Consider the following 24,792-nt stretch of genomic DNA (forward strand, 5'->3'; position numbering starts at 1 on the left):
ATTACTGCTGAAAGCAAGTGTCCCATATGTCTTCTGAACAATCTTATTAATCTGCCCTACTGACTTCAGAGACCAGTAGACAAAAACTCAAAGATCCTCATTTTCTTCTGAACTTTCTGGTGTCCTGCTGTTCACTGAGTACTCTCTTATCTAGTTACTTCTCCCAAAGTGCATCAGATCACACTTAGGGTTAAATTCCAGCTGCCACTCATCTGCCCAATCCATCTGTTATCCTCCTGTAAATGAAGATCTTGTTCCTCAGTGTTAACCACCTGGCCAATCTTTGTATCATTTGTAAATTAATTTATCACCTTCTCCTCCCACCCGGATCTTCTTCCGCATTGTTTACATTTATCACAAAAGGACTCATGCCCGAAACTTTGACTCTCCTGCTCCTTGGATGATGCCTGACCTGTTACGCTTTTCCAGCAACACATTTTCAGATTTATCACAAACAATAAAGTTACTTAGCTTTACTCCCCAAGGTATGCCGTTGGACACCCACCTTCAGTCACACAAACAGACTTCTACTACCAAGTCAATTCTGAATCTAACTTGCCCTGGATCCCATGAGCTTTTACCTTCTTTATTAATCTCCTATGTGGGATTTTGTCAAAGGCTTTGTCAAAATCCACAGAAATAAAATCAACTAGACACCTCCGCAAAAAAATCAATCAGTTTTGTACAGCATGACATCCTCTGACAAGCCCATGCTGATTACCCCGAACAAACTTTTCCTCTCCCAGTGAATATTAATTCTCACCTTCAGAAATTTCTCCAAGTTTCCCTACAACTGCTCTCTAATTCCCTGGTGTATCTCTACCACCCTACCTTAAAATTTGAACAACATTAACTGTCTTCCAGTCCTCAGACACCTCCCAAAAGGAATAAAACATTTGGGTCAAAGCCCCATAGACTTCTCTCTACAGTGTATCCTAGGCTCTTTGGCCGCATCTGGGGCTTGGCAACTTTTACCCCTGCTAAAACTTTAAATACCTCCTCACACCTGATGTCAAATTGCTCAAGAACCTCTCAGTTACAATTTTGTACCTACATTCCCCTTCTCCAAAGTGAACACAGATGTGAAATACGTGTTTAACATCCTACCAATGCACAGATTTCCCCCTTGGTCCCTTAATGGGCCCTACTCTTCCTCTAGTTATTCTCTTCTCCTTGATATACTTATGAAATATCTCACAATTCTCCATAGTTTTACCCACCAGTGCTTTTTCGTGCCTCCACTATGCTCTCCTAATTGCTTTCTTAAGCTCGCCCCTGCACTTCACTCTGGCCTATGTTGATTTGCTCCCTTTGTACTTGTTGAAAGCTTCTCTTTTCTTTCATATGCAGTCCTGAATATTCCTAGACATATAGGATTCTCTGGTCTCCTACATTTCACTCTGAAGGGGACATGTTTAGCTTCCAGTCTCACCAACTCAATTTTGAACACATCCCCCAACACTTCGTTGTAGATTTAGCCAGAAATAGCTACTCCTAGAATCGCTAAACCTCCATAGTGTGGAAGCAGGCCATACAGCCCATCAAGTTCACAACTTCCCTCTGAAGAGCATCCCACCCAAATCCACCCCCCTTGCCTATAACCCTGCAGTTCCCATTGCTGATCCATCTAGCCTACACATTCATGGACATATGGAAAATTTAGCATAGCCAATCCACCTAACCTGCACATCTTCGGACTGTGGAACGTCTCCTTTGGTCAGATTCTGCATTAATTTAATAAGATCAATCTTCCCCATAACGAAAACCCAATTTTGCAGACAATCTTTTTCCTTTTCCAGTACAAACTTAAAACATACGGTGCAGTGGCCACTATCACTAAAATGCTCTCCCAAAGCAATTTCGAACACACAGCTGGCTACGTTCTTCAGAATTAGGTCCAGTACTGCACTGGCCTTGTTGAACCATCTACACTGAACAGTACAGCACAGGAACAGGTCCTTCGGCACATAATGTTGTGTCAAACATGACACCAAATTAATCTAATCCTTTCTGCCTGTCCTTGGTCTACATCCCTCCATTCCTTGCATATTCATGTGCTTATCTATAAGCCCCTTAAATGATTACAGTATCTGCCTCCACCACCTTATTCCTACCACACACTATATAAAAATAACTTGCCCCTCACATCTCCTTTGAATTTCCCCCCTCACCTTAAATACCCCCTTGCATTAGACATTCAACTTTGAAAAAAAGTTTCTGTCCATTCATCTCATAATTTTATAGACATCTATCAGGTCCCCCCTGAGCCTCCACTACTCCAGAGAAAACAACGCAAGTTTTTCTAGCCTCTCCTTATAGCTTACAACCCTACTCCAGGCAGCATCCTGGAAAACTTCTTCCGCAATGTCTCCAAAGCCTCCACATCCTTCCTGGAATGTAGTGACCATAAATGAACACAATACTCTTAAATGTAGTCTAACCAAAGTTTTATAAAGATGCAACATGACATCCTGATTGTTGTACTCAATTCCTCAACCAATAAAGGCAAGCAAGTCATACAACTTCTTTACCACCCTATCAACTTGCGTGGCCACTTCCAGGAGTTATGGACTTGAACCCCAAGATCCCCCTGCTCATCAATGCTATTTAAGTTCCTGCCATTAACTGCATACTTTTCCATAACATCTGATCTCCTAAAGTGCAGTACCTCACATATACCTGTAATAAACTCCATTTACTATTTCTCCGCACATGTCTGCAACTGATCAATATCCCAATGTATTATTTGACAATTTTCTACACTATCTCCAACACCACCGATCTTTGCATGGTCAGCAAATTGACTAATCCACCCACCTACATTTTCGCCCAAGTCATTTATATATACCACAATTAGCAGAGGTCCCAATACGATCCCTGCGGAACACCACTAGTCACGGACCTCCAGCCAGAAAAATACCACTACCCTTTGCCTCCTACGGGCAAATCAATTCTGAACCCAAGCAGCCAAGTCACTGTGGATCTTAACCTTTTGAATGAACAATTCTGAATGAATTGTTACACACAAGTGGACATATCCACTCCTCTGTTGCCTGTTGACTGTTTGAAGGTCTATTATAACCTGCAAGCATTGTGATTGCCTCCGTTTAACTCCTAATCTTTACCTACAAAGCTTCATTTGAAGACCTTCCAAGATATTGTCCCTCTTTTTGACACTGAAAAAATATTTACAAGCTTTGAGAGATGTGAATTTGTTAGGTACATTTAGAATGATTTAGATTTGTAAATTTGCATTAATATATCCATGCACTTGTGTGTCTGGGAATTCAGTGACCAGAGGGTTGTCTTGGCTGACACAATTGGGCAATATATAGTTCCATCATTAAACATATAAATACGATTAGTTTCCAACCATACAGTGAAATAGCATATTTGCAGGATCATAATACTGAAGCAACATTTTACCTTCACAAACTGGACGTCAGTTAACAACCGCACAGAGTAGTCTGGAATGTAGGAATAACTACTAATGCTTTGTTGATAGGTTGCACCCCCAAATTCAACCCGTTCTGTCCGATTTCCTTGGTCTGTCCATTGTCCTCCACTGCTGTGAGATGGTGATCTAGTGACTAGGTACATAAGAATTGAAGAGAAATAAAAATTATTCCCTTTAATTGTAATCTTGCAAATACTTTTACATAAATGTGAGATACAAATGATTCCTAATGCTTCGACAAACAAAGTACTTAAGTGACTTTGACATAGTTAGTTATCAGCAGGAACAGCTACTGGTATGAAGTATTATTCTAATCATTATATCCAGAAATAGTTCCAAGACTGATTAAGGTGTGGTTGCTATTTCAAGAAAGGTTACAGTATAGAAGGAAGTTATTCAGCTCATTGGATCCAAGCAGGTTCTCTGCAAGATCAATTAGACAGTCCCCGGTCTCCAGCTTTTCATCGCAGCCCTACAAATGCTTCTCTCTTTTAGATGCTTATTCTAACTCCTTTCATAGCTACGATCAAATCTGCCCGAGTCACACTCACAAACAGGGCATTCTAGATTCTAATTACTCGCTGAGCAAAAGCTTTATCTCTTGGCACATTACTTTACCATTTGTGATCTTCCTGCCACTTTAACTAGTTATCATACATTTTCATCAACAGTTAAAACCTCATTGAAAAAGTTTGTTTGCACTGCTAACAGCACCACCTATAGGTCACTATCATTTACATTTTTCATGACCAGAACCTTTGAAGGGAAAGATTTTCCTGTGATTTCTGACTCGACAGCACTTATTCCCTAGGCTCAAAGCGTGGAAAATGGAACCTGGAGCACAGGGGAAGAGAACAGAAATCCAGAATGCCAAGAGTACAAAAATTCTAAAAGGGAGTAATAATTTAATTATGACAGATTATGTCCCTGACTTTATTGACTTATTTTTACCTCATAGCTGACCAACAGGCCAAACGTTTCAACTAGAGAATCAGAAGGTGAAGAGAAAAATCAATAGTACAGGGCAGCAGACTAAGGAGTGACAACAGATATATAAAGCTTTTTGGTTATTAATTCTGGATGGCCTGAAGTCTTTGACCACAGTGAAACTGCAGGTCTTTCAGATCTGCAGCAACAGCAGGCATTTCTGACTTGCTTATTGGCAGTAAACATTGGCAGGAAGCAGGCCTGCAAATTCAGAGATTCAGATCTGGTATGGCATATCACTCCACACATCCAAATAAGTTCAGATCCTATAGGCAAATCACCCCCTAAATTGCCAACTGGTCATCAGCAGATGTTATACTTCTTCCAACAAAATACAACTGGGAAAATCCAAGGTCAATTCATTGAATACAAAAGGTTCCACCTCGACCAAACACATTTTCTCTTGGCTTTCAAGCATTCATTCATTGAACTGACACACACAATGTGTCCAATACTAAGCCTCTGCTTCTTTATAAACCACACTTAAAGTATTCCAAACTACCTGCCAATTGAAAAACAAATTGTAATGAAAATCTACACAACTCTGAAATCAGTTAACAAATGACTTGGATGGCTCAACAAATTTGAACTATGTCATTTTCTTTCTGTCAGCACCATTCATATCCATTCAACATAATCACTTTCTGCCAACACTGCTTAAGCACCTTAGTGGATCCATGTTTGTGAGCAATTTCTAATTTAAAATGGTATGTTGGTTGCTGAAAATAAATATGTTGCAATACACTGGTTGAATTGGACTCTGGTCTCTTATGCCTACCATTTTACTCAAGCTATATCAGGATTTGTCTAAACCAGTGAGCCTCTTTATCTCCTTTAATTAAAAGTTACATTTTTGAATCCAGATTTCGGTCACCCATCCAAATCTCATTTCATTTGGGAAAGCATTTTGTTGTGTTGCTCTGATGAACCGTAGGATATCTGCCCAAACTAAAGACAGCACATTTCGACAAGCTATTATTTCTGCTGCTATTCGACTGGTATGAAGGTCTATTTTTGAGGAAATCCAGGAGTGATTTTACTCTGCATTATACAAACACCTGAGCTGTACTTGATGTTGCCTTGACCATAAATAGTCTGATAAATAAAGTATTTGATATCTGTCGTCCTGTTCCAATATCATTCACCTAATGAAACAAACAACCCATGAAAACACTTTACAACTGATAGCCACTTTACAAACATCACTTCCTACTATTAGGTTCTCATCTCTTTTAGAATTTTTTTTGGTTAGCTAATGGCACTTCTGATTTTGTATAACTATTTTTTAAATATACAAAGGAACATCCAAACAGCTTGATTTTTGATGGGATTAGACATATTACCACCTTTTAAATAATATCTCCTTTTGGTGAGGCAAATAACCCAAGTTAGTGGAATTCCATTAAAAAAATTTCAAATCAAGCTCCTGGGGAATCTGTGTGTGTAGAATTATTTCTGTTTGCCAGATTTTTACAGCACAATTTAGTGTCACAAGGAGAGGACTCAACTTACTTCAGCTTGGAAGCTTAGATTAAAGTTGGTGAAGTCGAAGCTTTGACACTCAAAGCAAGCAGACTTGCTGGTGTTATCCATCTAAAACAGTGTAGCCTCCTGTTACAAGGAATGAATACTTTCTCACTACAACTTCTGAATAGTTAGGGGCCACTGTCAGTTTGGAGCAGAATGGGAAGAGCTCCTGGCCACTATCAGGCCTGTCCTTCCAGGATGCATAAGTAAACTGACTTAGCATGTCAATTATGGAGCATTTGGATAATCCAGAGAAGATTGACTTTACTACAAATCCACTACCTGAATCTTGGAGAGACACCCATACCCAAAAGAATCCAGGTTACAAGAAAATCCATGGATAAACTGACTACTAATTGCAAGAGCTATTAACATTGCCACAAAATGCCAAATACAGGCACATTATGAGTGTTATCAGGTGGGATCCTTTGTAAAGTATAGAGCCATAGAATCATACAGCATGGAAGCAGACCCTTGCATTCAACTTGTTTGTGCTGACCAAACACCCTAAACTGATCTAGTCCCATTTGCCTGGATTTGGATCATATCCTTCTAAACCCTTCCTAGTCATAGACTCCCTACAGTGTGGAAATACGCCCTTTGGGCCAACAAGTCCATACCAACCCTCTGAAGAGTATCCCACCCAAACCTTTTTCCCTACCCTATTACTCTACACTTACCCCTAACTAACACATCCATGTACACTATGGGCAATTTAGCATGACCAATTCACCTAACCTGCACAACTTTGGACTGTGAGAGGAAATCCACACAGACACGGGGAGAACGTGCAAACTCCACACAGACAGTCGCCCAAGGCTGGAATCGAACCTGGGTCCCCGGCGCTATGAGGCAGCAGTGCTAACTACTGAGCCATTGTGCTGTCCATGTACCCATCCAGATACCTTTTAGATGTTGTAACTGTACCAGTCTCCACAACTTCCTCTGGCAGTATGTTCCATAAACATACCACACTCTGTGTGAAAATGTTGCCCCTCAAGTCCCTTTTCAATCTTTTTCCTCTCACCTTAAACCTGTGCTCTCTAGTTTTGGACTGTCCTAACCTGGGAAAAAATCTTGGCTATTAACCCTATGCCTCTTATGATTAATAAATCTCTGTAAGATCACCCCTCAGCCTCTGATGCTCCGGGGGAAAAAAATCTCAGCCTATTCAGCCTCTTCCTACAGCTCAAACCGTCTAAAATATCTTGAAATGTTGCCTAACCATTGTCAATCAGACATGCTATCATCTTTTATTTTATATTTTCAGCACTCGATTTGCCTTTTTACTGCAGTATTCTTCAAATTGACTTATTTAGCTATAAAATGCATTGAGACATAAGACACCATATAAGTACACTTCTTTAAACTTATAAACATTTTAAACATTACTTATTTTTTTCTCATGAGCTTCATAAAATAAATTGGATAGTTTTTCTTTCCTGTAATAGGTTTGCCATCACACTATGGTAAAAATAGGTACAGTCATGACCAGAAAACAAGCTGTTAATGTTGGTATTTTATGGAGGTTATGATATTTTACGGATCACTTGAAAATGTAACTTTAAAAACAAACATTTGTGATTTACTTATGAAAGAACTGAAACCAACATGGTCATTCTAAAAGATGGGACTTAACAAACAATCCAGGTCTTTTTCAATATATAATTTCAGTTACATCACACTGTGAACTTTTGCTATAAATTCTGTGTCTTACGATCTTATACTCTACAACTACCTGATGAAGGAGCAGTGCTATGAAAGCTAGTGCTTCCAGATAAACCTGTTGGACGAGAACCTGGTGTTGTGTGATTTTTAACTTTGTATTTTATGGAGTGATAGTGAAAGGTCTTCACTAATTGATTAAAGACCTGAATTAAATAAGACATACAAAGTAATGCTCTCAGTCAATCTTTCTGAATAAGGATACCTGACTTTGTCATGAAATAACTACTTTACAAAATTAAATAAAATGAATTCAGCAATCAAAATTTACTTGCTAGCAGGCGTCATTCCACAAAACAAAATCATTCTTAACTTTTCATTAAATTAATAATCACACTTAAACTTCTAGCTTGGCTTGCACAACAAAGAGGCATATTGCTGCAGACTTTATCAAATCTCATTAAGAGCTGCCTGTTAAGTGTGCACAAAAAAAGCCATGGAGTTGTAGACAAATTATTAATTTGATTCGGAAACTAACAGCTGTAGGAGATAGGCAAGCAATCCAATTGGAAATATGAAACTAGCAGAATCTTGTAAGGATCTGTATGGTGAGGCTCAACTGTTCACTGTATTTATCAACAACTTACATGATTGGATGGAAAGTTAATTTCCAAATTTGCCACTAAGTCAGACAAGTGGCAGTGTAAGCAGCGTAGGTAGAAGTGTAAAATTGCAAAGAGATTTGACAGAATACGTGAATGGGCAAGAATGCAGTAAATATATACAAAGGTGAAATCATCCACTCTGGACTTAAAACAGGCAGAAGAGATTATTTTCCAAATGGTGAAAAGTTAGAAACAGTGGAGGGTCAAAGAAATTTGGGAACCCAGGCATACAGCTTACTTAAAAAAAAAGTGATAACCAGATACAAATAATTATTAAAAAGCTAATGGAATGCAGTTCTTTAAATTTAGTATACTAAAACCATGTTTCAGCTTTATCATGCTTGAAGTACTGAGAGCAGTTCTGGTCTTCATATTTTCAGAAGGCTTAACTGGCCTTGGAGGAGTGGAGCATTGGCTTACCAGAGTTATACCTGGACCCCAAAGACTGAACTAAAGGACAGACTACACAAACTATGAATGCATTCCCCTGAATTTAGAAGATTAAAGTACGGTTTGATCAAACTTTTCCAAATACTATGGTGAACATATGGGGGTACATAGAAAGAAACTGTTTTTGGTAGGAAGGTGGTCTAAAAATTAGAGTCAGACCTTTCAAGAGTGAAATCAGGAAACACTTCTATACCAAAATTGGAAACTCTCTTGCATAAACAGCAAGTGATATAAGAGCAAACGGAAATTTCAAATCTGAACACTGATAGATTTTTGTCATCCTAAGGTATTAAGTTGCAAATGGTCTCTTATTGAACAGTGGGATGGGCTCAAGTAGCTTAATGGCCTTCAGCTCCTTGTAATGAGATGGAGGCTCAGGTACATTGTCAAGAACGCTTCAGTGAATGCCAAGAATAGTTTACATGTAAATGTATTCTATTTAACCTGACATAAGCACAGAACGATCACAGGAAGTTGATGTCTTGTGATTCCACTAGTGCTACTTCTTCAACAGCAGCCCTGCTTAATACCCAAGATAACTGTAAAATGAAAAAAGCATTTTAGTACATCTGATTTTGTCGTTTGAGAATATCAACTGTAATATTGCTCCTTACAGAACCTAGCAATTTCCTTGGGCTGTAACTGGGCACTAAAAAATGGAAAGTGGACCCAGCATTAATATGTCTTAGTTCCATGAAGTATACCCACATTAAGATGCTTAAAAGATACACACAATAAATTCTTGATTGGTATAAGGTGCAAACAACTAAATGTGTAATTGTAATGCAAAACTAAAATTAAGATGCTGGAAATTTGAAATAAAAAAGTGAATAAACTCTTGTCTGACAGCAACTGTAGAGACAGACACAAGAACAAATGCTTTGAATTGCATATACTTTTCATAGCAATGTGTAACAGTATTAGGCTAATAGGTAGTTAGTTAAAGAAAATAACAAATATTGGTTTGGGTATTTTACATAAGAAAGTAAGAGAGAGAAAAACCATGCATGCATTAAGATTGGGCTGAGGCTATGGAATACTGGTGCACCAAAGCATAAATCAATTAATATGAAATTTCATCACTTTTACTTTAAAATAAACAATCCTATTGCATTAAGACAATGCTTTATATTAACACAGATTTTTATTCATACAAAAATATAATTATTCTTAACCCAGTATTTCAAGTTGCAATCTCAAGGCCAAAGAAAACAACAGTGTAGGGAACTTAAAGAGATGAAAATATTTTGAAGACATCTGAACTGGAAATTCCTGGGACCTTGTTCCACCAGTATGCATCCACTAGAGTGAACTCTGCCTATTTTCTGCTAAGGTTCAAGGCTCAGTTCCAAAAACCCTAGAATGGGGCTGTCCACATTAAGGCAGCAATTGCTGCCCACAAGGTCTCTTCCACACGAGTGATCTAACCCAACTATAGTTCATTGGCTCTCATTAGACACACTTCAGAACAGGTAATTAGTCTCCTAAAGAATCAATGAAAAGCTTTAGGCTTCCAGAGTCAGAAATCCTCCAATAATGTTAAAGAACTCCCTCAATACTGATAGGTCACTTAATTTCATTGATATGAAGCACAGAGAGGAAGAATGGAAAAACAAAAATACAGCCCTAATTTCAAAGTTAAAAATCACACAACACCAGGTTATAGTACAACAGGTTTAATTGAAAACTCACTAACTTTCAGAGCGACGCTCCTTCATCAAGAAGCAGCACTCCGAAAGCTAGTGTGCTTCCAAGAAACCTGTTGGACTATAACGTGGTATTGTGTGATTTTTAAATTTTGTACACCCCAGTCCAACACCGGCATCTACAAATCATGGCCCTAATTTCAGGCACTCTTTGCATTTAGGTGTGACTTGTAGCCGCTTCAGCCCCAGGAATCTCAGGGCAAAAACCATTTATAGTCCTAAAAATGTTAAGCAAGGATAAAAATAAAGATATTGAGCAAATGTGTGAAAAGCAGTAAAAGGAAAATATGCAAAATAATCAGATAGAAAGAGATAAAACATAGAAAATATGAATTGAGACAGTAAGGTGCATGGAGTGTGAATTTAGTGGGATTCAGTGCAGGTAAATGCAATGTGTGCGTGTGTTTTTGAATATATCCAAGAAGAATACAATACGTAATGAAGCCACAGAAAATTACCTGGGGACCCAGCAAGAGATTCGCCTCTGCTAAAAGCAAAGGTTCGAGACACAGAAACGGGCACTATGCAAAGACAAGGTAGAAAGGGAGGAAATATTTAAGGATCATAGAGAGACAAAGAAAAAAATTAGTAATCATAGTTCATGCAAGTTTTACATAAACCATATTCATATTAATGGACCTGCTCCATTACTGTCTACATCCAAAAATTATGAAATTTCTCTATCTGCAATTTATAAAAATCTTATTTATTGTAGACTAAGAATTTTAATAGATCAGTTGAAGAAATGTTTTATTTTCATTTTGGTTGTGCTTGCTGACACCAAGGGGCATATGCATTAACAGCAAAATCACTTCTGAACACAGTTACAAACATTTACAGATACCAATTAATAACACTATTATCAAAGAGATAATATGCTGGTTTGCAGGAATAAACTAAAACAAAGCACAACTTTTCCTTTAAGTTTCCGAAATTGGTTTAATACTGTGCACGTAATCAGTAATGTGTTAGCTATAAATACCAATTGTTTTAATTAACCAGAATACTGTGACAATAGTATTTTACAATGATCACATAAATAAAGTGTGAAACAAAGTATAAACTATTCTTTTAGTGTTCAATAATTATCTTAATTTCATGCATGCAAGCAAGCACTGCATTGATGTCAGCAAATTGATCCGTTTCTTTTTGGTTTTGCCCAGAGTATACATCTCCCCAAGTGACACACACAGATGGATAAAATATTCCCAACCTAGAAACAAATGCTGGTGCATGGCCTTGTGTGATTTTCTTTAATTTTCCAGTCTTTGTCTCAGACCAGAATGGCTGTGAGGAAAACGGAGAAAATTCGTCTTCCATTTATCAACTCCATACAACAGTCAATAAAGTGGCATCATGTAAAAGGTCACAATTGTAAACCAGCAGGCTACTGTTTCCTGGCAAAATGCACAAGGAGTCTATCATTTCATAACAATGTGAGCGTGGAAAATCCCTTTAATCTAACAAGCCAATTTATCCACTCAAATCACTATGTGATGTGTTCAGCACTCGCACCTCCAAATATATTTTTTCTTCCTCTAAACCTTGCAATGCAGGAAGACAGATTAACTACCTTTCTCATTTTAGACTTTAACACAGAACTTTCCAACAATGCAGGTATTGGGTCTTCAAGTGGGATCAGTAGCTCTGAGGCATCAATGGTTGTTGTGGAACTGTGACTTAGCTACAAGTCTCTCACTCTTAACAGATGTCTATCCCCACCCAAAGCAACTGTTCTCTCAGGTCTTAATAAGAAGTCACATCAGTTTTCAAACCTTGAAATGGTGGTGACAGTTGGGAAAAGTTTGGAAAGATCTGCATAGAACCATAGCCCAATTTGACAGCTTCACAGAAACCACATTTTAATGATGGATATAAAAGTGTCATCATTGTCCTGTATTACAAAAGGCCTCTTATACACACAACCAAAAAGGCCCACTCCCAGAAAAGGCAAAGTTTCATTTCCAATGTTAAACTCCGACTGAAATGACTAACAATAGGCTTGTTAAAAATCGATTTTTCTTAATTGATTTCAATTTTGGAAGTTTGCCAGTTGTCATAATCTGTTTAACGTTTTTAGAGCAATTACTTTTCAGGAAGTTATCCCACCTATCCTTAGCAATAGGCAGTTAATTGAATTTGTTTAGCTTTAGTTTATTAAATTAAATTAAATAGAACTGATACTATAACACATGTTGAGGAAGATGGCTATAGTTATTAAACATTGATGTTAAAACTTAATTTCAGCTCAATCATCTTCAATTGCTTCATTAATAGTATTCTCTTCATTACAAGATCAGAAATGTGACAGTTTACAGCAAGGGTAGGTGAAGATTTGAAAGTAAAATGTATCTCTGTAAGCAACCAGTCTGGATGTTGGAGTTTAACGGGTACATTTGCCCTTGCTTGAAATTGCATTTGATCATAAACAATGGATGGTTGCCATTAGACTCAACATTAGTTTGACTGATTGACAAATGATGACTGATATTTTAAGGCTCACAACTAATGAGAAGAATACTGGATCATCTATATCTAATAGCATTGTATAAGTCCTGGACAGATACTGTATGTTGCAATGAAAGATTTACTTCCCATAATGTCAAAATTGCTTAATATATAAGGCTCTTTAGGGGTGTGATGGAACACTGATCATTCACCTAGATGGATGCAATCAACCAAGAGGTTTGGCACCATCTAGGACCAAGTTCTGAGGAAGGGTTACTTGATCTGAAATACTAATTCTGATTTTTGTTCACGGATGCTGTCAGACATTTTTTTGTTTCTGATTTACTGCATCCAGAGTTCTTCCAGTTTTTAGGGCAGGGTAGGTTTTCATTTTGAAATTGTATTATTGATCCATAGAATGCAGTTTCTCTAAGACTAACATTTGGAGTATTCTGTGCAGTTTTGGGCCCCATATTTCAGGAAGGATATACTGGCCCTGGAGTGTGTTCAGAGGAGATTCATGAGAATGGTCCCAGGAATGGAAAGCTTAACACATGAGGAACATCTGATGACTCTGGGTCGACACTCAATGCAGTTTAGAAGGATGATGAGGGATTCAATTGAAACATACCGAATACTGAATAGCCTGGACAGAGTAGACATTGGGAAGGTGTTTCCATTGGTAGGAGAGACTAGAACCCAATGGCATAGCCTTTGAGTAAACATAAGACCTTTTAGAACAGAGATAAGGAGAAATTTCTTAAGCCAGAGTAGTGAATCTATGGGATTCATCGCCACAGAAGGAGGCCAGGTCATTTAAAATATTTAAGACTGAGATTGATTTTAGGGAATGAAGGGTTATGGAGAGGAAGTGTGAGAATGGGGATGAGAAACTAATCAGCCATTATTGAGTGGAGGAGCAGACTCAATGGGTTGAATGGCCTAATTTCTGCTCCTCTGTCTTAAGACATGCCACAGCTACAGCATGTGCAATCAAGATGGAAGGCAATTTAACAAGATATTTTAAGAGAACAAAAACATGCTTTATCTTGCCCTTGAGGCTGTTTGAGGCACTTCACTTTCAATTAATTATCATTTGAAGTCTAAAAACTGTAATGTAGGTGGATAGTCGTAAAGATTTAGATGGGCACCCGATTAGGGGGTAGTAACATCGTCAACATGCCAAAAGTAATGTGTGCTATGGTTAAATTTGGAGAACTGGTATCTGGAAAGGAAGAATGTACAGAGACATAATGAGACAGTGACAGTAACTGAATTCCTTGTTCAGATGACTGATGCAGACACAATGAACACAACCGTCTTCAGTGTAACAATGTCAGTGATTCTATGAATTTCACATGAAAATTGTGCACCACAGAAACCCACCACAAAAAGATAGCAAAAAGCATCCATACAGATACAGATTGCCCTTTAACCTGCTCCCTGGGCGTTTTTTTAAGTAAGGTGAATCACTTTCATAAGTGTGCAAATGCCCATCCACTGATTTTGATTCCCAAAGTAATAGTTGCTTGATAACAAATTAACAACTGCTTACAACACAAGAGATCAACTAACAAAATCACTGCAATCTAACCAAAAATAATCCTCCCTTTTCATAGATTCAAAAACTGTTGGTTCTCCTATGCATTACATGTCCATAATATATAGAATGTTCTTATTTTATAATTATCTTGAAGTGATTTTCTGGTATTTTTGTGACAAACATGAACACATGTGATTAGCATACAGTGTGATACAGTTGGATAAAGGCTTCATCAAAATATCCACTTGCTACTGAATGAAAGGAATTAATGCATTTAAATCAGTCTATCAATCTTTGTTGAAGTAGCCAAGTTTAAAAATTTCATTAGGGCTGTTTTTACGAAACATTCTCTAGTTCAATTACAACTCTATGCCTATTTATTTTCATACATCCTGGTGAGAAAATATTTGCTTTGTCAGTTTGTCTAACTGCATCTGAGTCAAAGAGTGTGGTACTGGAAAAGCACAGCCAGTCAGGCAGCATCCGAGGAGCAGGAGAGTTGACATTGAGCATAAGCTCTTCATCAGGAACAGTGCACTGCAACAATGAACACACACAGCCATAATTCTGGGGGGTGTGGGGGGGTGTGGCGGGGCAATGACAATTTACTGGTTAATCTACTATTCATTTCAGAAACTGAGAAGTAAAAAACTGGTTTAAAAAGTTATCATCGAAAATAAAGCAGAATCTTTTCTGACTCAAGAAGGTAGTATGTGATCAGAAGGTAGACGAAGCTGATGGATAAATTGTTTATTTCAACAATTGAATGTAAAGACGGCGTGCACACTGTACAGGAGACAATATGAGTTATAACAGCTATGATAACATCAAAAGATTGCACCTTGGTTAAATTCTCAATCTCAAATAAAAAAGAAATCATCAGCAGGAAAATGCTAATTTGGATGGAACGTGGGAAAAGTCAAACTTGTGGTCGCCTGACTGGGAATGTGGAGGGGGAAGAAAATAAGGAAAGATAAAGAGACATCTCCTCAGGCACTAGTCCAATTCTTTTCTAATTTGACACAATTTCAAGACAGAAGGGAAATGCATCAATAAATTCGGCAGATCGTGATGACATTCATATTAACAGTCATGTTAACAATGTTCAGAACAGTCTTAAGTGGCTATACATCGTCAAATCACACAAGAGCTACCAGATTACTACAGTTTGACAGCATGGAACTGGCAATTTCAATGCCATGGGAAAATTATAGTAAGAGTCAATTTTAAGTTGTTCTACTTTAACATAATTTGGTAAATACAGCCTGTGTTCATGGTTAGCATCGCAAGGTTAGTTTACAGTCATTTCACCCCAGGTGATCAAGCAGCATCGTTTTGGTTTGGTCTCAACTGTCCTGACTCTCTCTCTACCTGGGAGTGGACAGCAGATGTTGGAGATCAGAGTCAAAAAGTGTGGTTTGGAAACTCACAGCTGTTCAGACAGCAACCGAGGAACAGGAGAATCGATGCTTCAAGCATAAGCTCTTCATCAGGAATTTCTTTTCTTTCAATTGTTAAAATAAACAATTTATCCATCAGCTTAGTCTACCTTCTGATCACATATGATGAGTCAGAAAAGGTTCTGCTTTATTTTCGATGATAACTTTTTAAACCAGTTTTTTTATTTCTCAGTTTCTGAAATGAATAGTAGATTAACCAGTAAATTGTCATTTAACTCCCCTCAATATTATGGCTGCGTTTGCTCATTGTTGCAGATGCACTGTCCCTGATGAAGAGCTTATGCTTGAAATGTTGACTCTCCTGCTCCTTCGACTGACTGGCTGTGCTTTTCCAGGACCAAACATTTTGACACTCTCTTTCTGTAAAATCTCTGGTTCACAGATAATGTTGATCCATGACCTTTCCTCTAATTTCTCCTTATTCAGTTCACAGTTTCTGCCTGGCACACCCTCTCACTACCAACCCTCAGGATTGTGGATTACCTGCCGTAAGTCAAAGCTGCTCTGCCTCTGCTGCTCACCTCCAAAGCTCTCATTCACAATGAGGGTTCAAGAGAGGGAGAAACGGGGAGCTGTAAGGTCAGCGAAGAAGAGTTCACAGTGACTGGAAGGGTCAGAGAGTAGAACATAGAAAAGTACAGCACAGAACAAGCCCATGATGTTGTGCCGAGGTTTAATCATAAAGTAAAATATGATAACATATGCACCCCTCAACTCACTGCTATCCACGTGCATGTCCAGCAGTCACTTAAACGTCCTCAATGACACTGCTTCCACCACCACAGCTGGCAACGCATTCCATGCATTCACAACTCTCTGCATAAAGAACCTACTTCTGATGTCTCCTCTATACCTTCCTCCTAATGTCTTCAAACTACGACTCCTCGTACCAATCAATCCTGCCCTGGGGAAAAGTCTCTGGCTGTTGACTCTATCTATTCCACTCATTATCTTGTATACCTCGATCAGGTCTCCTCTCTTCCTCCTTCTATCCAGGGAGAAAAGTCCGAGCTTCTTCAGCCTTTCATCATAAGGCAAGCCCTCCAGTCCAGGTAGCATCCTGGTAAACCTTCTTTGCACCCTCTCCAAAGCCTCTGTATCTTTCCTATAGTAGGGTGACCAGTACTGGACATAATATTCAAAGTGTTGTCTCACCAGGGACTTGTACAGCTGTAGCAAAACCTCACGGTTTGGGAGAGAGAGGAGTAGGAGAGGGAAAACTGCCTGAATACTAAAGCACACTCCTATAATTAACACATTGAACCTTTTTTAGTCCCTGTGGGGACCCAGGTTCAAATCACACCACGGCAGATGGTGAACTTTGAATTCAATAAAATAAATCTGGAATTAAGAGTCTAATGATGACCATGAATCCATTGTTGATTGTTGGGAAAAACCCATCTGGTTCACCATCTGGTAAGGGAAGAAAACTGCCATCCTTACCTAGTCTGGCCTACATGTGACTCTACACCCACAGCAAAGTGGCTGACTTTTAAATGCCCTCTGGGCAATTAGGGAAGGGCAATAAATGCTTGCCAAGCCAGTGATGCCCTCACTGTGAATCAATAAAACAGGTGGATCTTGAACACAGACCTTTTGGCTCGGAGTGAGGGATGCTATCACTATGCCACACAGCCCTCACTGTCTCTGATGACTTTGATGCAAGAAGAATACAACTACTACTTGAGGTATTTATAACTAGACTTAACCAACGTTGAGAGTCATGGAAAAAGTAATAAAGAATGCCGCATTAATATATTGCATCCTATACAGTTTCTCTACTGGGGAGGAGTCAAATAACATAGAACATTTAGACATTATGGAATATCATTCTGCACCATGTCAAATGGTTATGTTTCCAAATTTCTCTTCAAGACGTTGATTTCTTCCCTGAAAATGGTTTCAAAAGGTGTCAGTCACTTTCTGGTACTTTGCCCATCTTGTCGTTATTGATGTCTAAGGTTGGACTTAGAGCATCAGCAGGCTACTTAATTACTGTAGACATCACAGCTGAGACCAATCCAGACCTCATATGATAAAGAGCAAAAAGCCTCAATGATTACTCTCTCCTAACACATTGTGCTGCGGCTAATGGCAATGACCCAAGTATTGCGCTGGATGAGATCAGCTAACACAGCATTGCCTGGGAATCAGACCTGCAGCTTTCCTCGTCTGAATTGTTCTTTTTTTTTCTGCTGGATAAACTCATAAGCTAGTAAAGGAAATCATTAAAGTATTTCATATGAGTGAGGGATGATAATTAAGTCACATGCTATGGTACCACTTTCCATAACTAAAAGCAACAGGAGCAAACTGTAAGCATGCTTCTGACAGCTTACGTGAGGAGAATGTGAATTCTTGATTCCCTCCTCTACTCTCAGTTAGTTAATGGAAGAATATGTAACAGTCCGTACCAAGTTAAAGTCTCTCAAGACAACTCAGACTTTCAGGGAAAATGCACCTAACTATGAGCAGTTCTTTTTGATCTGTTGCTTCTTAGGAGACACTAAATAAAATGATCCTGTTCACCAAGCCATTCACATGGGGTTCTGTGGCCTACCATTATTCAGCCATCCACAGTTACCAATCATGTCAGAATTTGTAAGTTTTGTCTTGACTCCTACCTCCCTCCCCCATTAAAAATTTATACTCTAACAGTGCATCCTGATGGATCTGCAGGAAACAAATACATTCATACAACAGGTACTGGTTTCATGGCAATAATAGTTTTTGCCCTACATTGAAAAGGCATAGTCAGAAGAAGACTAAGTTCACTGCTTTTCTTTATTTTATAAAGAGAACACTGGAATATTAATAACATTATTTGAATTTAACATATGATTGATCTTTTTAAACTGCACTCTATCTCAATTTCAGTTTTATCCCCAAAGAGAGAGTCACTTTTCATTTACTGAAGCTATGCTATGGACAGTGGAGGGCCCAGGTAGTAATTTCTATTTAGGATTTTATGCATAATGTTTATAAGACTATTATTCCAAAGTTGGCGCAATCAGAAAACGCAGCAGACATGTTGATCTGTGCAGAGGGAAACTGTATTAATGTTTCAAGTCAAAAAACGTCCATTAAACTCAATACTAGATTTCCAGCATGCACATGTCACTTTTGAATTAATGACAAGAAGCTTTTACAGACTTCAATTAATAAAAGTATTGAATTGAAATGTACAAAGAACAATACAAAACAGTCTGAAATAATAGCACATCACAACCTTTAGAGTATCTTTAGAATGTTCCAAAATGAAGTGAAATTGAAGACAGTTTGCAAGATAGGACAGGATTTTTAAGATGGCAGATTGGTCAGCAGCACACAGCTGTAATGTTATGTATGCTGCCACCTGTATGCTGTAGTATTCTGCATCATGGCATGCCCCGGCATTGTGCAAGAGAAAACATACAATGACAACTGACTGCTGCACTCTTCAGGTGCCAATCTAACCTACACTGTCCCATTACTATCCATATATATGTCGAATGCCTTAGTTAAATGCCCTTAACGTCAGTGAGTCTACCACTGTTGCAGCCAGGCTGACCCACACCCCTACAACTCTGAGTAAAGAAACTACTCCAGATATCTGTCCTAAATCTACCACCCCTCAATTTAAAGCTGTGTCCCCTCGTGTTAGCCTTCACCATCCAGGGAAAAAGGCTCTCACTGCCCACCCTATCTAAGCCTCTGATTATCTCATATGTCTCGAATAAGTCACATCTCAACCTTCTTCTCTCCAATGAAAACAGCCTCAGTTCCCTCAGCATTTCCTTACAAGACCTTCCTTCCATACCAGGCAACATCCTAGTAAATCTCCTCTGAACCCTTTTCAAAGCTTCCACATCCTTCCTACAACGCGGTGACCAGGATTGCATGCAATACTCCAGATGCAGCTTTACCAGAGAGTCTTATACAGCTGAAGCATGACCTCATGGCTCTGAAACTCAATCCCTCTATCAATAAACGCCAACACACCATATACCTTCTTAACAACCCTATCAACCTGGGTGGCAACTTTCAGGGATTAATGTACCTGGACACCAAGAGATCTCTGTTTAACTACACTGCCAAGAATTTTATCATTAGCCCAGCACTCTGCATTCCAAAAAGTAAACTTTAAAGATGATAAAATATCTAATTACATTAGGATGTCATGACACCTGAAATGGTATTGTTAGGAGGATGCAGTTTCAGAGATGGACCAAACAACTCAAACTTGGACATCCTGAAGACAACAATTCTTTAGGTATAGAATTACTTCTATGATAGAATCCCTACAGTGTGGAAACAGGCCCTTTGGCCCAACAAGTCCACACCGACCCTCTGAAGAGTAACCCACCGAAACCCATTCCCCTACCATATTACATTTATCCCTGACTAATGCACCTAGCCTACACATCCCTGAACACCATGGGCAATTTAGCACAGCTAATTCATCTAACCTGCACATCTTTTGTGATTGTTGTAGGAAACCAGAGCACCCAGAGGAAACCCAAGCAGACATGGAAAGAATGTGCAAACTCCACACAGACAGTCACCAGAGGCTGGAATTGAACTTGGGTCTCTGGTGCTGTGAGGTGGCAGTGCTAATCACCATGTTGTCCGAGAAACTGGATTCCAAGTCAGAAGCTGAATAATGCACTGCTGTTTGCAAAGGGGAGCATCGTGGATTATGTTATTGCAAGAATAAAAGAAGCTGCAAAAACATTCAAAGACATTCTCAAGCTCATAAAATTCTTGGAAAAGCACGATTTGACAGAAGGATACAGTATCTTGGGGAATCTGTACATAAAGTGACAAATGATCTGCGCAGATTAATGGAGAGACGTATCTATGGTGACTTAAATGTGTCAACTATGGTGACTAAGAGTCCAAACTATTGTAGGCATTCCAATGAGTCTTTGGCAGGCCTAACTCTAGATGGTAAGTAAAGCAAAGGTCTGAAAGCAACACATTAGGTCCAATAGGCAAAAAGAAAACTTGGAAAAGTGAATCACTGGACTCCATTCACTTCTTAAGATACAGAACCACAACTGACGTGGTAAGTCAATGCAATGGGCAGGTCAGACACAATAATTATGGTAGAATTTAGTCTGCAGTTTGAAAGAGAGAAGGCAAAATTGGACGTAATGGTGTTATAGTTAAATAAAGGTAATTACAGGGGCATGAGAGAGGAACCGACGAAAATCGACTGGAAGCAGAGCCCAGTAGAGCTAAAAAGTCTAAAAATTGATAAACCTCCTGGCCCAGATGGGCTACATCCTAGAATTCTGAGGGAGGTAGTTGAAGAAATAGTAGAGGTATTGGTTGTAATCTTTCAAAAATCACTGGAGTCAGGGAAAGTCCCAGATGATTGGAAAATGGCTGTTGTAACCCTTTTGTTCAAGAAAGAATCTGACAAAAGATGGAAAATTATGGGCCGATTAGCCTAATTCTGGTTGTAGGTAAAATTCTAGAATCCATCATTAAGGATGAGATTTTTAAATTCTTGGAAGTGCAAGGTCGAAATAGAACAAGTCAGCATGGATTTAGTAAGGGGACGTTGTGCCTGACAAACCTGTTAGAATTCTTTGAAGAGGAAACAAGTGAGTTAGACAAGAGAAACCCAGTGCTTAAAAATGTGTTGCTGGAAAAGCGCAGCAGGTCAGGCAGCATCAAAGGAACAGGAGAATCGACATTTCGGGCATAAGTCCTTCTTCAGGAATGAAGAAGGGCTTATGCCCGAAACGTCGATTCTCCTGTTCCTTTGATGCTGCCTGACCTGCTGCGCTTTTCCAGCAACACATTTTTAAGCTCTGATCTCCAGCATCTGCAGTCCTCACTTTCTCCAAGAGAAACCCAGTGGATATTATCTATCTAGATTTCCAAAAGCCTTTGATAAGGTGCCTCAACTAGTCACAAAAGACATGACTCACTCTCACGAGTATCCTTACATACAGTTGAGGAAAGACACCACTTCGACTGGGACAACACACCCATTCTAGGACAAGCCAAATAGAGACACGCACGAGAATTCCTAGAAGCATGGCATTTCAACCGGAACTCTATCAACAAACACATTGACTTGGATCCCATTTACTACCCCTAAGAAAAATAACAGGAAATGACATCACCATAGGAAATGACATCACTGCAGGAAATTACATCACCAACCCATGGAAACCCAAACACAAATAGAAAGCATGCCATCCCTCCAGTGATTCATCTGGAAGCTCACTGATGTTACCTAGTATGGTGACGAAACATCTGAAAATGAATCTTCCAGCTCAGTGAGCAAACTTACATCCATAGTAGGTCATCTTCAGAATACAGGACACACATAGAAAAACAAAAGTCCAAAAGGTACTCACACAAAAAGGTCAATGAGGTATAACAGACTTCATAAAAAGACAAACTCAGTTTTGCTAGGGTAAATAGTGACCCAGACCAAACGTTTTGCAAGTGGATATTGTTATCAATAAGTATCTCAGAAACTTTAAATATGGGAGAAAGTGTCATAATATTTTCAGGATTGAGAGGAAAGCCTTAAAAATTCCAGCCCATTTGAACGTTGGTAATTATCATCTAGGATGCAACTAACTAGCACTAAGTTTCTGCCCTTTGCTGTTTTTGACAATTTCTACCAGAGGATAACAGGGGGCAACTCCTTCTTTACTTTGAGACCATGTCCTGAGAGATACCTGACTCTGTATACTGCATTTATTTCTTATATCTCTGCATTATTGTCTCAACATTTCTGACCCTCACGTTTCTCCAATTTTCCATGTTACCCTGAAACCAAAGCTGGAAAGGCAGGCAAACATTTGGAACTAGGGATATTCTTGCAGGAAGAGGTGAAGTCATACAGAGAGAGTTTGGCAGTTGTGACAGATCTGGGTTTATATGTTGCTGTTATTTTATTTATTTTTAATAAGATGATGTTGGTTTACCTTTTAATAAGATATTGAAAGATGGAATTATAAAATTTCAAAATGAGGACAACTGCAGTGAAGCAACTGCACTGCAGCTTTATATGGAACCTCTACATTATTAGAGGCTTTCACCAGTACAAGCAATTTTAAGCATCTAAAATGTGTAGTTCACACCACCTACACCATCCTTTATCATGGAAAATAAGTCCATATTAAGAAATGCGCAAAACCTTTGTCATCACACTTGTATAATTATGATTCCTGCTGATGTAATAGTGGATAGGTCAGATAAAAGAGTGAAGCCTGACTTGATAGTTTTGCAGTTTGGTTACTGTGGTGATCACTCACTGAATATACTGACATGGGGTGCCAATGTATATTTCTCACTCACTGGACTTGAACTATTAACTCTGTTTTCTCTCAACAAATGCTGAGTTTCTCTGGCATTTATGGTTTTAATTTCTAATCTGCAATGTCCATCATCATTTGTTTTACCAGATGCAATTCTCTCCACCTCTCACGAGGCACACAGTCGGAGATGAATTCATTGACTTTTAACACTGAACTCAAAGGAAATAAAGGGCATTTTTCAGTTACTTTGAGGCTGTAAACCAATACATCTGCTGGTTTAGATCTTTTGTTCCTAACTGTACCAGCTTCTGGCCTCTCATCTCTCTTCCATCGGATTGCAAATATACAACTTAGTAAATGCATCAGCAACATTCCGCCAGGTCATTAAGTTGCATGATTTCTCAGAAATGCTGTTTTGACCCAATTCAAAAAAGAATAATCCGATGCTTAAAAAATGTCAACCAAAAGAATCAAAAACCATTCACCTCTTTAACCCAAGTTCCAAAATAACAATATCTTATAAACCTTCATCACAGTTTAAATTATCAATGCATAGCATAAAAATGTCTCGAACTTGCGGCCAATTTCCTGTGTGACATTTAAAGGCTAATTTATTTTTATGACTACAACCAATCAAGATCACACTTTGCAATACAAACAGATGTTCAAACCACAGAATATAAATAGAAGAAAAACATAATAGCGAAGGGTGGCCTGCTTTCACATTGACCACATCAGCTGAATGAAGCTGTCAAAAGTATCTTGTACTCGTCATTTTTGTTAAAAATTAATTTTAAAAAAAACTGCTGATGGAGACTTCAAGAAGCCTCGATCAGCTGCATGTATTATTGACAAGCACAGAGGCAGTTGAAAATTCAATCCTGTCACCATATGTCACCGCCACCAAAAAAAACTCTTTAATAAACACAAGAAACAATATTCAAAAGTTGTAAAACTACTGCAGAATCTACTTTCAATTTTGTGAAATATTGGTACTAAAATACTAAATGTTCCCTTAAAATGCAGCACAAGTGAGCCAAGCAAAATTATTGACCATTGTGAATGCTGATTTGAAGCTACAGAATCTACCACCAACTCCTACTGACAATTTAAAACAAATCTTCTAAAAACTACGTGACATTAAGAGAGAAATTTTACCTGTAGAAGCCAAAGATAAGAGTGCAGGTACACCGTAATAAGTGAATGCTCCATTTTCAAATTTCAAGCCTTCTTTGCTTATTTCAACTTCCACCTTTCCCTATATGAAATAACCATTGCATGAAGTCAGAATTATAAGTCACACATTATCAAGCACTGCGATTAGCAGTCATTGTATCAATCTTATGGCTAATTTTATTTATCTCACTCACACCTTTGAAGTCCACTAATTTTGGATTCCTATTTGGCTTGTTCAGATTCAATTCTATTTCCTCAGTAAAGTGCTTAGTTTTTCATTCTCACCTCCTCCCATGATCATGATCATGAAGTAGTCATTTGCAGGTGCCAAATCAAATAATGCCATTCTGAAATCTCTTACATTTCTCTTGTCAGCAATCAGTCACATACACAGTCTAGCTGCTGTATGTGAGCTTTCCTGATACTGCAAGATATGACAC

General features: G+C 38.6%; 1 protein-coding gene across 1 annotated transcript in view; it reads right to left on the reverse strand.

Annotated features, from left to right (window-relative positions):
* The window catches only part of LOC132826536 (metal transporter CNNM2), a 72,937-nt gene that overhangs the window by 5,076 nt on the left and 43,069 nt on the right, over window positions 1-24,792 (reverse strand). Inside the window, exons 5-6 of the mRNA XM_060842504.1 lie at window positions 24,335-24,434; window positions 3,427-3,590 (exon numbers count right to left, since the gene is read on the reverse strand). Of these exons, the coding sequence (XP_060698487.1) occupies window positions 3,427-3,590; window positions 24,335-24,434 (264 nt within the window). The remainder of the gene's footprint in view (window positions 1-3,426; window positions 3,591-24,334; window positions 24,435-24,792) is intronic.

The sequence above is a fragment of the Hemiscyllium ocellatum genome, chromosome 22 (assembly GCF_020745735.1).
Source record: "Hemiscyllium ocellatum isolate sHemOce1 chromosome 22, sHemOce1.pat.X.cur, whole genome shotgun sequence".
Taxonomy (NCBI): domain Eukaryota; kingdom Metazoa; phylum Chordata; class Chondrichthyes; order Orectolobiformes; family Hemiscylliidae; genus Hemiscyllium; species Hemiscyllium ocellatum.